The 14,921-nt window shown below is 42.6% G+C and overlaps 1 protein-coding gene across 1 annotated transcript; it reads right to left on the bottom strand.

Annotated features, from left to right (window-relative positions):
* Positions 1-8,337: 8,337 nt before the first annotated feature.
* On the bottom strand, positions 8,338-14,835 carry LOC115576546 (uncharacterized). Its single transcript, XM_030409075.1, has 3 exons — positions 14,776-14,835; positions 13,583-14,437; positions 8,338-8,463 (listed from the first exon to the last, which is right to left on the bottom strand). The coding sequence occupies exons 1-3, from the start codon at positions 14,833-14,835 to the stop codon at positions 8,338-8,340; spliced, it is 1,041 nt and encodes a 346-aa protein (XP_030264935.1).
* Between the last annotated feature and the right edge of the window lie 86 nt (positions 14,836-14,921).

Below are 14,921 nucleotides of genomic sequence, written 5' to 3'. Positions count from 1 at the left end.
AAGAATGAACTAAAGGAACAAAACTGGGATAATGTTTATGTAGACGATGTAAATATTGCATATGATGCATTTCTCAAAATATTTATGACTTTGTATGAAAAACATTGCCCTCTAGTTAGTAAAGTAATGAACCATAAATGTACAGAAAAGCCCTGGTTTACTAGGGGTATTCAAAAAGCATGTAAGAGAAAGAATAAACTGTACAAAGACTTCTTGAGAAAGAGGACAAAAGAGGCAGAATGTACTTATAAGCAATACAAGAACAGATTAACTAGTATTATAAGATCAAGTCAAATGAACTATTATGGAGAAGAATAAAAGTAACATTAAAAATACTTGGAGTGTTTTAAACAAACTAATCAAAAAGGGAAATCAAAATGCTGACATTCCAACTGAATTCCTAACAAACGATAGAACTTTGATCAATCAACCCAATGAAATTGTAAATCAGTTTAACCAATATTTCACGAATATTGGCCCTAAACTGGCTAAAGAAATAGTCAACACTAATCAAGTTGATGCTTTAAGCAAAATACCAACCACTGATAAAACTATATTTATTCAAGCTACTGATGAAAATGAAATAATTTCAGTGGTCAAAAACTGCAAGACTAAGACGTCAGCTGACTGGAATGGACTGGACATGTCAGTATTAAAAGACATTATTGAATGTGTTGTCAAACCAATCTCGTACATTTTTAATCTTTCTTTACAATCGGGGGTTTTCCCAGAAAAAATGAAGATGGCTAAAGTGATGCCTATCCACAAGGCTGGTGATAAACATGAATTCACTCATTATAGACCCATTTCCATTCTGTCACAGTTTTCTAAGATACTGGAGAAGATATTCCATAAAAGATTATTCAGTTATGTAGATAAGCAAAGTATTCTTTGTGAACAGCAGTATGGTTTTAGACCTAATAGGACCACTACCTTAGCATTAGTGGACCTTGTAGAAAAAATATCAAATGCCATAGACAACAAACAATATGCTGTTGGTGTGTTCTTAGACCTCACCAAAGCTTTTGATACAGTGAATCATGAATTGCTACTCCAAAAACTTTACAGATATGGGATGAGAGGAGTGGCCTTTTCTTGGCTCCAGACTTATTTGAAGAATAGATCTCAGTATGTCCACATCAATGGCACTGATTCCCAGTTGCTGACAGTGACCTGCGGCCTCCCACAGGGGGCAGTGTTGGGTCCTTTTCTGTTTCTTATGTATATTAATGACCTTTGCTTAGTTTCAAAAACATTAAACCTTATTTTATTCGCTGATGACACCAACATGCTTAGTTGTGGTAAAAATTTAGAAACATTAATTGATATAGTAGAAAAACAATTATTTTTGTTAAAGAAGTGGTTTGATTCAAATAAGTTAACCCTCAATTTAAACAAAACCAAATGTATAGTTTTTGGAAATCGTGCCATTGATGTTCATAGAAATGTAATAATTAATGACACTGAGATAGAACGAGTGAATGAAATAACATTTCTTGGAGTACTTTTACAAAATAAGCTCAGCTGGAAGCCCCATATAAACCACATCAAGGCAAAACTATGTAAATCTCTTGCAATAATATCTAAAGTCAAAGAACTTTTACATGAAAAAATGTATATATTTTATACTGTTCCCTGGTCCTTCCTTACATGACCTATGGTCTAGAAGTTTGGGGGAACACTTATAAAACTAATCTTAATCCAATTACTATAATTCAAAAAAGAGCGATCCGCATTGTGAATAAAGTGGCTTACAGGGAACATACAAATGAGCTTTTCATCAAGCTAAAAGCATTAAAATTAAAGGACTTGGTTGACTTTAAAACAGCACAATTTATGTACAACATAAGCCATAACAAGTTACCTGTGCATATTCAGGGATTATTCCAAAAACGAGACTGTGGTTATAATTTCCGAAAGGAAGAAATGTTTAAAAAAACATATGTGAGAACAAGTGCAAAGCAGCATTGTGTTTCTTTTGTTGGGATTAATGTCTGGAGTAAATTGGGCCAAGAGCAAAAAGACTGTAAAACTTTAATTCAATTTAAAACTCTTTTGAAGATATCATTTATAAAAACATATGTTGAGAATGGATGCTAAGGATGCAAAAATTAAGAAGATTCTTTCTTTTCTTCTTTGGGACGATCTGAAAATAAAAAATGTATGAGTGCATGCATAAGACAAGGGCAGCTTCTATTGTTTATGTGTGTAAATACACTGGGATAGGAGCAATAAGCTTAGCTTCTGCCTATTCCACTTCAGACTTGATGTTTATCTATGTCTTTATCTGTTAAATGTTTAAATGTCTGAATAAATCAAAATAAATCTGAATCTGAATCTGAGTCTCTGTCACTTGGTTCTGTGGCAGAGGTCGGGAACCAACGTCCAATGTTTTCTGATTGATTTATTAGGTATAAATTGTATTTGTTTCTTTGCACAGTAAAACAAAGCAGCAGAAACACAGCAAGAACAAAAAGCAGACTGTGCAGCTGAGATTCAGAAAAGCCCTCCAAGCTTCAAACAGGAATCGGACCTCAAAAGTTCTGACGTCCAAATCCAAAAGTCCTCTAATATAGAAACCTGGTCACAAGTTGACATTGGATCAAACAGCAAGCGTAAGGTGGCCCACAGGAAACAGCAACAACATCCAATAAAATAAAGATGAAGTGATAAATCCAACAAGAGGTTTGTGTGTGTTCTCAGATGTTGTGGTCCTCTTTCACACACACCAACATCCTGTGGCTCACTCTCAGTGTGTGAGGAGAGTGGCAGAGGTGAAGAGGTTCAGGGAGAACAGGGAGAAGCAGCCTGATGGACAGATTGTGTTTCTGTGTATGAGAGTCATGTCATGTCCATGTTTGCATGCTGAAAGAGGATGTGCTGCTCTGACCCCCCTCCTCCTTTCAGGGTGGAGCCTGCTGGAGTCCGATGGTTGACACCAGGTCTGAGGAAGTGTGAGTGTCTTTTTACTGTCATTCATCAAAACACTGTGACATCACTCATTCACATCTGTGATGTCATCATCACACTGATGATGACACATTAATAACTGCAGCTGTGTTGTGTCTTTTTCTCTCCATCAGATTCCTGTGAGCTCACAGTCGACACAAACACAGTCAGCAGAGACATCAAACTGTCTGACAACAACAGGAAGATGACACGTGTGGAGGAGGATCAGTCATATCCTGATCATCCAGAGAGGTTTGACTTATGGCCTCAGCTGCTGTGTAGAACTGGTCTGACTGGTCGCTGTTACTGGGAGGTCGAGTGGAGAGGAAGAGTTTCTATATCAGTGAGTTACAGAAGAATCAGAAGGAGAGGAGGCAGTAAAGACTGTGGGTTTGGACGGAATGATCAGTCCTGGAGTCTGTGGTGCTATGATGATGGTCGTTATTATGTCAGCCACAATAACAGAGAAACGCTCATCTCCTCCTCCTCCCCCTCCCCTCCTCCTCCTCCTCCCCTCCTCCTCCTCCTCTTCCTCCTCCTCCTCTTCCTCCTCCTCTGGTAGAGTAGCAGTGTATGTGGACTGTCCTGCTGGCACTCTGTCCTTCTACAGAGTCTCCTCTGACTCACTGATCCACCTCCACACCTTCAACACCACATTCACTGAACCTCTTTATCCTGGATTTGGGTCTCTGGTCCAGTTCTGGTTCTCCTCAGTGCGTCTGTGTGGTGTTTAGTGTGCAGAGTCTCCTCCTGTCACAGAAACATTGTCAGTGCTGAACAGTTGAGTCTGTACAGGATCACAGTCACATCAATCTTTCAGCTTCTTGGAATAAATTCATCAGTCAACTTTGTACAAAATGATTCAAAGTGATTGAAAAGATTCTTCATTTCCATTTGAAACTTCTTCTTCCATTAAATTGTGGATTAAATTGCGTTGACTTGTACTTTCTGTCATGTGTTGTTTTGAATTCTGGCTCTTGTTCCAATAAAATCCACAACTATTAGTGAAATGTAAGAAAGAGAAAACATTGAGTCGTCTGCAGCTTTAATTGTAAAGAATCATTGTGAACAAAGTTGTAAATGGACAGTAAAATCTGATCAAATGTACTCGACACTCCACCTGAAACACTCTGACTTGTTTCATGTGTTTCTAATGATGAAACTAAAAGTTTGATGGTGTTGGTTAACACATGTAATTCTGTCCGTAGTGACAGAGTCAGAAACTGCACAACATCTCTTCATTTCTGTCTGATTATTCTATGAGAAGAAAACACATTTGAATGACAATCATTGTGTTTCTCTCAGTGTTTTGTGGCTGTTGAAGTCCGGCTGTATTTTCAGGACGTTTGTTGGATTTGAATCTGGTCCGTCAAACTAAACAGCTGTGAGAAAAGTCTTTCTCTGTCTGAGCCGGTTGGCTGAAGATGTTTGGAAGTCTGAGAGCCGGATGAAATACTGAAACACTTTCACACATCACAAACTAAACTGTCCTCATGAAGTTTTGAAACAAGTGCTGAAGAGATTTGAGCTCATGTTTGATGCTTCTGAACGTTGATGTTCAGAGCAAAGAGTCCAAAACTTGTACAAATGATTCCCTTTAGTTTCAATCTGACTTTGTTTGTGAAACCATCAGCTGACGAGTTTATAATCAGACTGAAAGATGTCGCACAGCATCACTGAAATGTTTCTCCTCTGATAAAGTAGCTCAATATAACAACATCAAATATTTACAATATTAATGAGGTAAGAAGACATTTTGTTCCAACAGAACACTGTTTGAAGCCAGAGAGGTGGCAGGGTCCGCCACATATAAACCCAGTGAAACAGTATAAAGTGTGTTGTCCTTTAAGGTCACTTTGTTTCTTCAGTCATGAAAACAAAGAGAGTTTGTTTCTTTAGTTTGTTGATCAGCTGATGAAGATCTTTGTCTGCTCCTTGTTGTTTCTTCCACTAAACTACAGACTGCTCCTTTAAACTTTCTTTCCTGGCAGCAGAAATCCAGTGAAGAACAAAAACTTTGACTTGATTTTAGAAAATATGTGAAACAAGTATTATTCTGTGTGATTGCAGCACAGCGAGCACAACTTCAACTCCTCTTTTTATTTCATTATTCTGACTCCTTTCAGGATAAAAGAGGTTTTTTTTTAATCTTCTTGAAGCTGAAACATGTTTTCTTTGAGAGAAGGAAGAAATAAATCCTAAAAGCAAAAGAGAATGAGTGTAACAGTTTGCTGAGACATGAATTGATGGTGAAATGAAAGCAGGTGGCAGCACAGAATCAGTGGGACTCAGAGATCTTCTGTCCTGACGACTCTCATCAATCTGTATGTGACTCATTTGTTTAACACTCACATTCAATCATTCATTTTCTCTTCATTTCTTTTGTTCGACGCTTTAAGTTCTCACCAAATCTGTTCAATGCTTCAATATGTGTGTGAATCAATAAGTCATGTAGTGATTATGGGTCGTTCCAACCAGCCAACTCACCCACAATCCAGAACTTTTCCCGCTTCTCCAGAACACTTCATGTAGAAACTTCAATGAACTGAATGTGATCGTGCAGCTGAACTCCAAATACTTTTGAACTTGTGGTTGAGTTTTCAACTTTGACTCTTTCAACTCAATCATTTCAGGACAAAACAACTATTTGGATGTTCCAAGTTGTCATGAATTGAAGCAAAGTTTCAACACAAATGTCTTTAAAAAGAATGTGTGACATGAGCTGGCAGGTCCTGGGTCAGTCGGTGTGGAGCGACCCGTATCTACAGAACATCTAAATATCTTATTTTACTCTGTCCTTTACTGATGTTCTGAAAATAACACACGTGTCATACTTTCCATACCACTTCACTTTTTATATTTCAACACTTTGAGCTGAAAAACATTCAGGACGTGAAATCAAACGTCTGTGAAGCTTTATTTAACAAGATGTGTGTCACTCACATGTTGATGTTTCTGCTTGTTTTATGTGTTTTTATAACCGTGATGAGAAGAAACAAAAACCTGTGATGGTGTTCATAAACTCATCTGATGGTTTCCATGGTGACATAATAAACAGATGGATGTTTTATTACAGAAACAGAATATTAACAGCTGATTAGAATACCAAACAAACAAGTGTGTATTATGATGTATATATTCATTAAAGTGTCTCATTGTGCTGACGTGGTGTTTTTCTGCTCTTCACTTCATGTTATTTATTGTTTTCAGTCTTTCTACTGTTGTGAATTCTGACAACACATGTGACACGTTTGCAGCAGTTTGATGACTTTTACTTTGAAAATACTCAGGCAGGAAGAATGAAAGAGGTGAAAGCTGCTTTTAGAAGCAGGTGAGCATCATCCCAGATGGTCTACTAGACCATCTGGGATGATGCTCACCTGCTTTCACCTCTTTCATTCACAACATGGAGACGGTTGCTGTGTCGGCTGACATCACATCACACCTTCATGAGCTCCAGTTAAAGCTGCAGGGCCGGAACCATTCAGCGGCCCGTTGGATGACAGAACTTTTCAAAGGAGGCGACACAGACGTTGAGGTGGGCTCATGTGGGATCTCTGCAGCTGGAGCTCATTGATCTGTGAGGAAGTGATGCATGAAGAGCATTTAGAGGCCACTGACCTGCTGCTTTCTGGCTGCTGCACACTGTTTTCATGCTCTAACCAAAGCAGCGCTGCACACCTGGACCACGTTTGGACCCGCTGACGGCTGCCAGTGGGCTTTTTCCACCCACCGTCAACAATATGAAGAACGAGTGTGGTTCCAGGCTCACAGGTGAACACCTACAGATCTGCATGAGAACGGCAGCGACTCCATTCAGCCCAGATTGAAATCAGTGGCAGGACCATCACATGCCCATTCCTCTCAGGAAGACAAGTCAAAGAAAAGAAGCACATATTCATTTGCACTTTTTATTGACTGTTTTCTCAACATGTTTTGAGCTGAAATGTCGTCCTGAACTTCTTCAGGCTGGAACTTGTTGAAGTGAAGCGTAAAAAAAGCTCATTGGGAGCTGTTTGCACTTTGGATTGATTTCATACTGAGCTTTGTGTTTTCTGTCACTTGAAATAAAGGCCTGAAATGAATTCTCCTGGGACGACTTTTATTGATGGTAGAATATCTGCTTGATGAGTGTCCAAGTGTTGGACAGTGAATGTGGGGAAGGAAGGCTGTAAGACACAAGCTGGACTTTGTGAGGTTCTGACCTTTTACTGGGAGGAGATGTTACTAACTGGACCTCAGAGAGAAACCACATGACAATAAAGCTTTCATTGATTCAATCAGTCAACTGACTGAGGCATTGGAACTAGATGTGCTCAAAGAGAATCACACTCCCCCACCCACAGAAATGGTACATTCCGGGGGCGGGGCCACTGCAGTGCACCTGATCAGCCACCTGTAGCCACACACACACACACAGACACAGAGAGACGCAGGTGGGAAACAGCTGGAGAAGTGATGGATGAAAGGAATTTGGTGTGTTTGAATGATGGCAGAGGAACCAGGGTGAACATTACTGCAGGTGCTGAGTCAGCATTAGACATGACTCTAGAAAGAGAGGAAGCACAATGAGTCAGTGTCCAGGTGTGTTAGACAGGAGGGAAGAAACAGGTGAAGCAAGTGATGATGAAGCCTTTACATTGGCAGACATGACGAGGGCCATCAATACATCAGAACCAACCTCTCCTGGGATAGATAGGATTTGCTATGTGAGGCTAAAACACCTGGAGGAAGGAGCGTTATCAAAGCTGCTGCAACTTTATACCAACATATGGAAAGAGGGAAGATTAGCAAGTGCATGGAAAGAAAGAGGCAGCAGTGATTCCTGGAAGAAAACCTGGAGAGGATCCTTCACAGCCCTTCACCAGCTACACACCAACAGCACTAACATCACATGTGTATAGAGGATGATAACACAGAGGTTATCATATGATCCTGACAAGAGAGAAATGCTGCTGCTGCTGCTGCTGCTGCTGCTGCTGCTGCTGCTGCTGGCACTGATTATCAAAGTGCTTTTAGAAAAGGAAGAAACACAATGGATGCAGTGATGAGGCTGCAAACTGAGAGAAGAAGGCAAATAAAGAGCCAGTAGTTGAGTGTTTGTTGATGCTGAACAAGCCTTTGACATGATGTGGAAGGAAGGATTGTTAATAAAGCTGTGCAACATGGCTGTGAGAGGGAGGGGAGGGAGGGAGGGCTTTTCATTGGATAAAGGATTTCTTCTTCTCTGTGTGGAAGGAAAATACAGGTACCAGTTGGATCACATTGATCAGATCAGTGTGCAGCTGAGAATGAGACTCCTGGAGGTGGTGTGATCAGTCCGTTACTCTTCACTATGATGATCCATGATCATCCGTGTTCTCTAAAGTAGCAGCAGATACAGGCAGCTCACTCTCTGTGGATGATGATGGGGCCTCGTGGAAAAGAGGAAGGAATGTGGCGCATGTCATTGTCAAAGTGCCAGGGGCTGTTGATGAGCTGGTGGAGTGGGGTTGTGATCGGGCTGCCGCTTCTCTGAGGAGAAAACCCAGACACTTTATTTCAGCAGGAAAACAAGAGAGGAAGGAATGAAACTAAGGATGTGTGGGAACCACTCACAAAGAGTTTGGGAGCAGTGTTTGATTCACGGCTAACACGGCCAGCAGCTCATATTGGCAGAATGAAAGAAACAAGTCATGGAGGTGTTGAGATGTCTGACAGGTTGCTGGGCACTGAGAAGAATCTCTGTGGCTGTGATTAGATCTGTGTGTGTGTGTGTGTGTGATTATGGCAGTATTGCCTCTGGATCAGCTGCCTGCCAGGTCTCATGTGAAGAAGCTGGATGTGATTCAGGCACTGAGAGTTTGCAGTGGGGCTTTAAAACACCTCCAGTACCTGCTGCTGTACAGGTAGAGATGGAGAGATGCCACTGGGGCTGAGGAGGAAGCAGCTGATGGGGAATTACTGGCCACATTTGCAGGGACACAGTGATTCTCACCCCACAAAACAAGTTGTGCAGGAGTGCTGGGAGAATGGGAAGAGTGGGGAATGATGTGGCAGATGAACTGGGAGTCTTAGCAGTGAGGAGAAGCCCCACAGTGGTGTGTCCACAGACCATCACCACCATGGTTGACTGGGTGGCCACAAACAGACTGCTGAACAGAAAAGGAAAAGCTCCAACAGACAAACTTGGTAAGTGCTGTTAAATATCATGTAACAGTGATTCTATGCTGATATATACAGATGGAGCTACAGAACCTGAGACAGCAGTGGCAGGATTTGGGGCGGCTGAACCAGCAAAGGGAACTGGGAGAAACAGAAGAACATGAAACACGCTGGAGATGCTGCAGTGTTGCTGGAGTTCAGATGGTGGAAGAGTCCAGACACAACAAGGTACTGATGGGCTCACAGTCTTCATCGCTTCTGGCAGCTTGAAATCAGTCAGTCATTCCAACGGCCGTCAGGACGTTTGATATGAAGTTCTTCAGTCACTTACAAGAAGAGTGAACAGAGGAGGTCCGCTTAGATTGATGTGGAACCAGCATGGAGGGCTGAGGGGGAATAATGAGAGGGCAGGTGAGTTAGCAAAGAGGGCGCTAAGGAAAGGAAGGATAGAAATGGAAGTGAGCATCAGTGAGGCTGCAGGTGAAGAGTGTCGTCTGGGGGAAAACCAAGCAAATGTGGCAAGAGAGGTGAGACAGAGAGGGCAAAGGGAGGCAGCATCAGGATCACCTGGGCAGGTACGGGAACAGGAGACAGGAAGTGGTGATGATGAGCTGAAGGCTGGACCACTGTACACTGAAGAATCACTGAAACTGGCAGGAAGCATCAGACAGGACTGTGTGGGAGGAGTCAGGAAGAGGAGGAGGAGTCTGGATCAGGTACTTCTGAGCTGTAGGGCAGGTATGAGGCCCCCACAGGTGAGGAGGAGTGTGTGTGTGTGTGTTTTATACTGACAGTTTTTCTTTTTACAGTCCAGATTGTGATGAAGCACATTTCTGACTGTCAGTGTGAAAACAAAGATCCTGTCAGTCATCATCTCTCTAAATAATGATTCATATAAAAACAGATCCCAAAGCTTTGACTCTGGAGTCTGTTATCACAAAGAACAAGTGAAAAGTCCTCATGAAGGTGAAGCAGCTCAGGACAAAGAGCTCAACAAGGAAGAAGACTGAGCACAAGTTCTCAGGTTGTGAGTTCAATCCTCAGAGGAAACAAGGATTCTGCTGAGCTGTCCCATCAAAAAGGCCTTCAAATGCTTTAAAGATGAAAACATCCCCACAGATCAGCTGGGATTTGATCCCTGAACCTCAGCTATCAACAACAGCAGCATCTGATCTCACTCAGCTGCTTCACTCCACAGAACCTATAACATGAAGAAATGTGCAGCAGAGCAATCATTTGGTTTCTCCAATCTAAAGATTAACAGAGGACTTCCGGTTATGGCGTCTACCTGAGCAGCAGCGGGATTTAGAGCTCTGACCTAACGGGCTCATATTTTCTATTCCATTTCGCTATAGAGTCACTCAACTGTTCACGCTTGCCCCTGTACTGACTTTACTACAACTTTGTCTACGAAAATGCCAAACCCACGCAGAATAAAACAAGGAAAGCGGGTGAAGTCGACGATGCTAACGAGGCCAACACAGACCGCACCTCGCTGGACGGAGAGGACGAGGAAGATGCTAATGCTAGCGCTAGCGGCCAGGTAGATCAAATCAAATCAAATCAATTTTATTTATATAGCCCAAAATCACAATCACATTGCCTCAGTGGGCTTTACAATCTGTACAGTGAACAACATCCTCTGTCCTTAGACCCTCGATTCGAGTGAGGAAAAACTTCACATGTTGATGGAAAAAAAACCTTTTAACAGGGTAAAAAAAACAATGGAAGAAACCTCAGGAAGAGCCACAGAGGAGGATCCCTCTTCCAGGACGGACAGACATGCAATAGATGTTGCGTGTACAGAAAAGAGCAACAATTCACAGTTTACAGTTACATCAACAGAAGATCTGATACAAGTTATGCAATGTTAGTGGAACCAGGAGACGACCGAGCAGGACGAGGCATCACCAAGTGGAGCCCGAGCCAGACGACCTCCTGTCCACCATGTTGACCTGGAAGAGGGCAGGACACACAAGATCATTAGTAATAGACGGAGAGAGGCATCAAGGTTTAACAGAAATAAAGATATGAGGAGATAGTGAAGCAGAGGAGAGCAATGATCCAGCAGAGCCCGGGGTGTGACGATCCAGATCAGTCAGTATTTCAAGGCAGCAGGAGCCCGGAAACAGTAGATGGTCCCAGGGGCCCGTGGTCCATCAGAAGGGAGCCTGAAAGAAAGAGGGGAGGAGGAGGAAGAGGAGGAGGAGAGAGAAGAGGAGGGGAGGAGAAAGCTATAGAGAGTGACACAGCTTGCAGCTTGTGGGAACAGAAAACAAAAACAAAGGTTAGAGAAATGCAATATTTATCAGAATAAACAGATTGTTTCTCGTCGGCAGCACAGTGTAACTCTAGTAGTATAGGAACTCATTGAGACTGACACCGACCCACTGAAGAAGCTTACAGTTGATATCAGGGCTAATTAAAGGATAAATCGAAGAAGTGAGTTTTGAGTTTAGATTTAAAGGCGTCAACAGAGCCAGATTGTCTGATGTCAGCTGGGAGGTTATTCCAGAGGAAAGCAGCCCGATAGGAGAAAGCCCTGCAGCCAGCTGACTTCTTCTTGATCCTGGGAACCAGCAGGAGCCCTGAAGTTTGAGAGCGTAATGCCCGAGTTGGAATATATGTATTAATGAGATCTGACATGTACAACGGGGCAAGGCCGTGTACAGTTTTGTATGTCATCAGCAGCACCTTAAAGTCTGATCTTAGATGTACTGGGAGCCAGTGCAGAGATGCTAAGATTGGTGTAATATGATCAAATTTTCTTGTACGTGTTAAGACTCTGGCTGCAGCATTCTGAACCATTTGAAGACTTTTGGTGCTCTCGTGTGGAAGACCTGAAAATAAGGCATTGCAGTAATCAAGCCTAGACGAAACAAAGGCCTGAATCAGGATCTGTGCGTCCTCAGTGGACAGGAAGGACCTAATTTTAGCTATATTGCGCAGGTGGTAGAAGGCGATCTTGGTAATTTCTTTGATGTGTTGATCAAAGGAGAGTGTAGAATCAAAAGTAACACCTAGATTCTTGACGGTTGAGCTTTGAGAAATAACAGTTGTCGAGAGTTACAGTCACCTGATCAACATGGTGTCTCTGTTTGGCGGGGGCGATGACCAGCATCTCAGTTTTTTCCGAATTTAGGAGCAGGACGTTTTCTGACATCCACTTCTTCACTGCATATAGGCAGGCCTCTAGCTTCATGATTTGCGATTTGTCATCAGCTTTTAAGGGCACATACAGCTGAGTGTCGTCCGCATAGCAGTGGAAATGTATTCCATAGCTCCGAATCATTTGGCCGAGAGGTGAAATATATAAAGAGAAGAGCAAAGGGCCCAGAACAGAGCCCTGGGGAACTCCATACTTCACAGCAGTAAAAATTGATGACGTACCATTGTAGGAAACACATTGTGTTCTTTCGGACAGGTACGATTTTAGCCAGGCTGTCAGGCCAGAGATGCCAAATTGACTTTCAAGTCTGTCTGACAGTATGCCATGATCTATAGTATCAAATGCAGCGCTGAGATCCAGTAACATGAGCACTGAGGTCGAGTTAGAGTCTAAGGTAAGTAGAATGTCATTTACCACTTTAGTAAGGGCGGTTTCAGTGGAGTGACAGGCTCTGAACGCTGACTGAAAAGGTTCCAGGAGATTATTATTGAGTAGGTAGCCTGGAAGTTGTTGGGACACGACTCTTTCTAAGACTTTCGAGAAGAAGGGAAGGTTGGATACTGGTCGATAGTTGTTTAGTGATCCTGGGTCGAGGTGCGGTTTCTTAAGTAGAGGCTGAACCACAGCAGACTTAAAACTAGAAGGGACAACACCAGTCATGAGAGATGAGTTAACAATATTTAACATTGTAGGTCCCAGTGCTGGCCATAGTTCTTTAAACAGTTTTGTCTGAAAGGGGTCCAGGACGCAGGTAGTAGGTTTAGAGGATGAGACAATTTTAGACAGTATCTCAAGGGGGATAATTTCAAAAGTGTTTAGAGCTGAGACTAACTCAGAATCGGCAGCAGGATGTTTTTTGACAAGGTTTGACGAGGAAGCCAGAGATGATGAGTTAATTTTAATTCTGATCTCATCAATTTTATTGCAAAAGAAATCTAAGAAATCATTTGCATTAAAGGGTGCACAGCTCACCGACTGTGGTTTTTGAGTAAGTTTAGCCACAGTGTTAAAGAGAAATCTAGGATTGTGTTTATTATTGTTTATTAGGCTGGAGAAATATGCAGTTCTAGCAGTATTTAGAGCACGCTTATAGTTTAGTACACTATCATGCCAGGCAAGATGAAAAACCTCCAGTTTGGATTTACGCCACGCTCGTTCCATTTTCCTGCAGGCCTGCTCGAGATCTCGGGTTTCGTCAGTAAACCAGGGAGTAGATTTCTTTGGTCGTCTTGTCCTGGTAGAGACTGGTGCCACAGAGTCCAGGAGCGAAACAAGTATGGAATTCACTTCATTCGTGAGGCTTTCCACAGGTTTTGTCACAGTCGCAAAGGGAGCCAGGACCCCGGGCACTTTATCACTGAGCGTCGCTGTGATTGCCGGGTTGATACGATGAGAAGTAACAACATTTGTGTCATGGACATAGGGACAGGCTAATGACGCTTCAAATGTAATGAGAAAGTGGTCCGACACAGCAGAGGAGACAGAAGCGACGTTCAGGGCTGACACATCAAGTCCATGGGAAATTATCAAATCCAGAGTGTTTCCACTGGAATGAGTGGGTTCATGGACAAGCTGAATAAAGTTGGAAATATCAAGAAGTCTCAAAAAAGCTTTCCCTAGAGGGTCAGAGGGCTTATTTAAGTGGATATTGAAATCCCCAATGATTAGGATTTTATCTGAACGAGTCACAAGATCTGCAATAAATTCACCAAATTCTTCTAGGAACTGGGAGTACGGCCCTGGAGGTCTGTACAGTACAACCAGGTGAAAGCCTGTTCCCTGGACAAGGCTGTTACTATTTGATGAGGATGGTTTTAAAACCAGAGCCTCAAATGAAGTAAATTTAATATCTTGGTTGGAGCTTAGGCTGAGAATAGATTTGTAGATTAGAGCTACACCTCCCCCCTGTTTAGAGGCCCGAGCAACATGGGCGTAGTTATAGTCAAGAGGAGAGGCTTCATTTAATGGCAGAAAGGTATTAGGTTTCAGCCATGTTTCACATAAACCAATCATGTCCAGCTTATGCTCAGTGATCAAATTATTAATCAGTAAGGCTTTGGTTGACAGTGATCTAATATTGATAAAACCAAATTTGAGGGTTTTAAGCTCACTGGAGCAGTTTCCAGTGACCGGCCGTTTGGTGGAGCTTATGGTAGATAATTTAAGATGAAGAGGCTAATATTTTAGCGGCCATACGCTTATTGAGAACGGATGTCTCTACTCAAATGCGAGAAGTCATAACATCTAACCAAGAAATAAAAGAGGCTATAGCTGTCTTCTCCGAGAGGCTGACTGTACTTCCTCTCTTCATTAACGACTTCAGTTACTGTGCAGACGACAGGAGAGACGTGACGTCACAGCTGCTTCTGACTGTTTCACTGCTGCAGAACCTGCTGCTGACTTCCTGTTCTGCTGCTGCTGCTGGACTCAGACTCCCATCATGCACCTCTCCTGTGTCACCTGGTGAGAACAGGCTGGACTCAGACTCCCATCATGCACCTCCCGTGTCTCACCTGGTCAGAACAGGCTGGACTCAGACTCCCATCATGCACCTCTCCTGTTCTGCTCCTCATTTCTGAGCGGCTCAAAGAAAGAAAGAGAAGCTTGAAGTCAACACAGTACAAACATCCAGCTGTGAAATCAAACTACTTCATGTGAC

The sequence above is a fragment of the Sparus aurata genome, chromosome 24 (genome assembly GCF_900880675.1).
Source record: "Sparus aurata chromosome 24, fSpaAur1.1, whole genome shotgun sequence".
Lineage (NCBI taxonomy): Eukaryota > Metazoa > Chordata > Actinopteri > Spariformes > Sparidae > Sparus > Sparus aurata.
The sequence above is the reverse complement of the archived record's forward strand: the minus strand, read 5'-3'. Positions and strand labels throughout refer to the sequence as shown.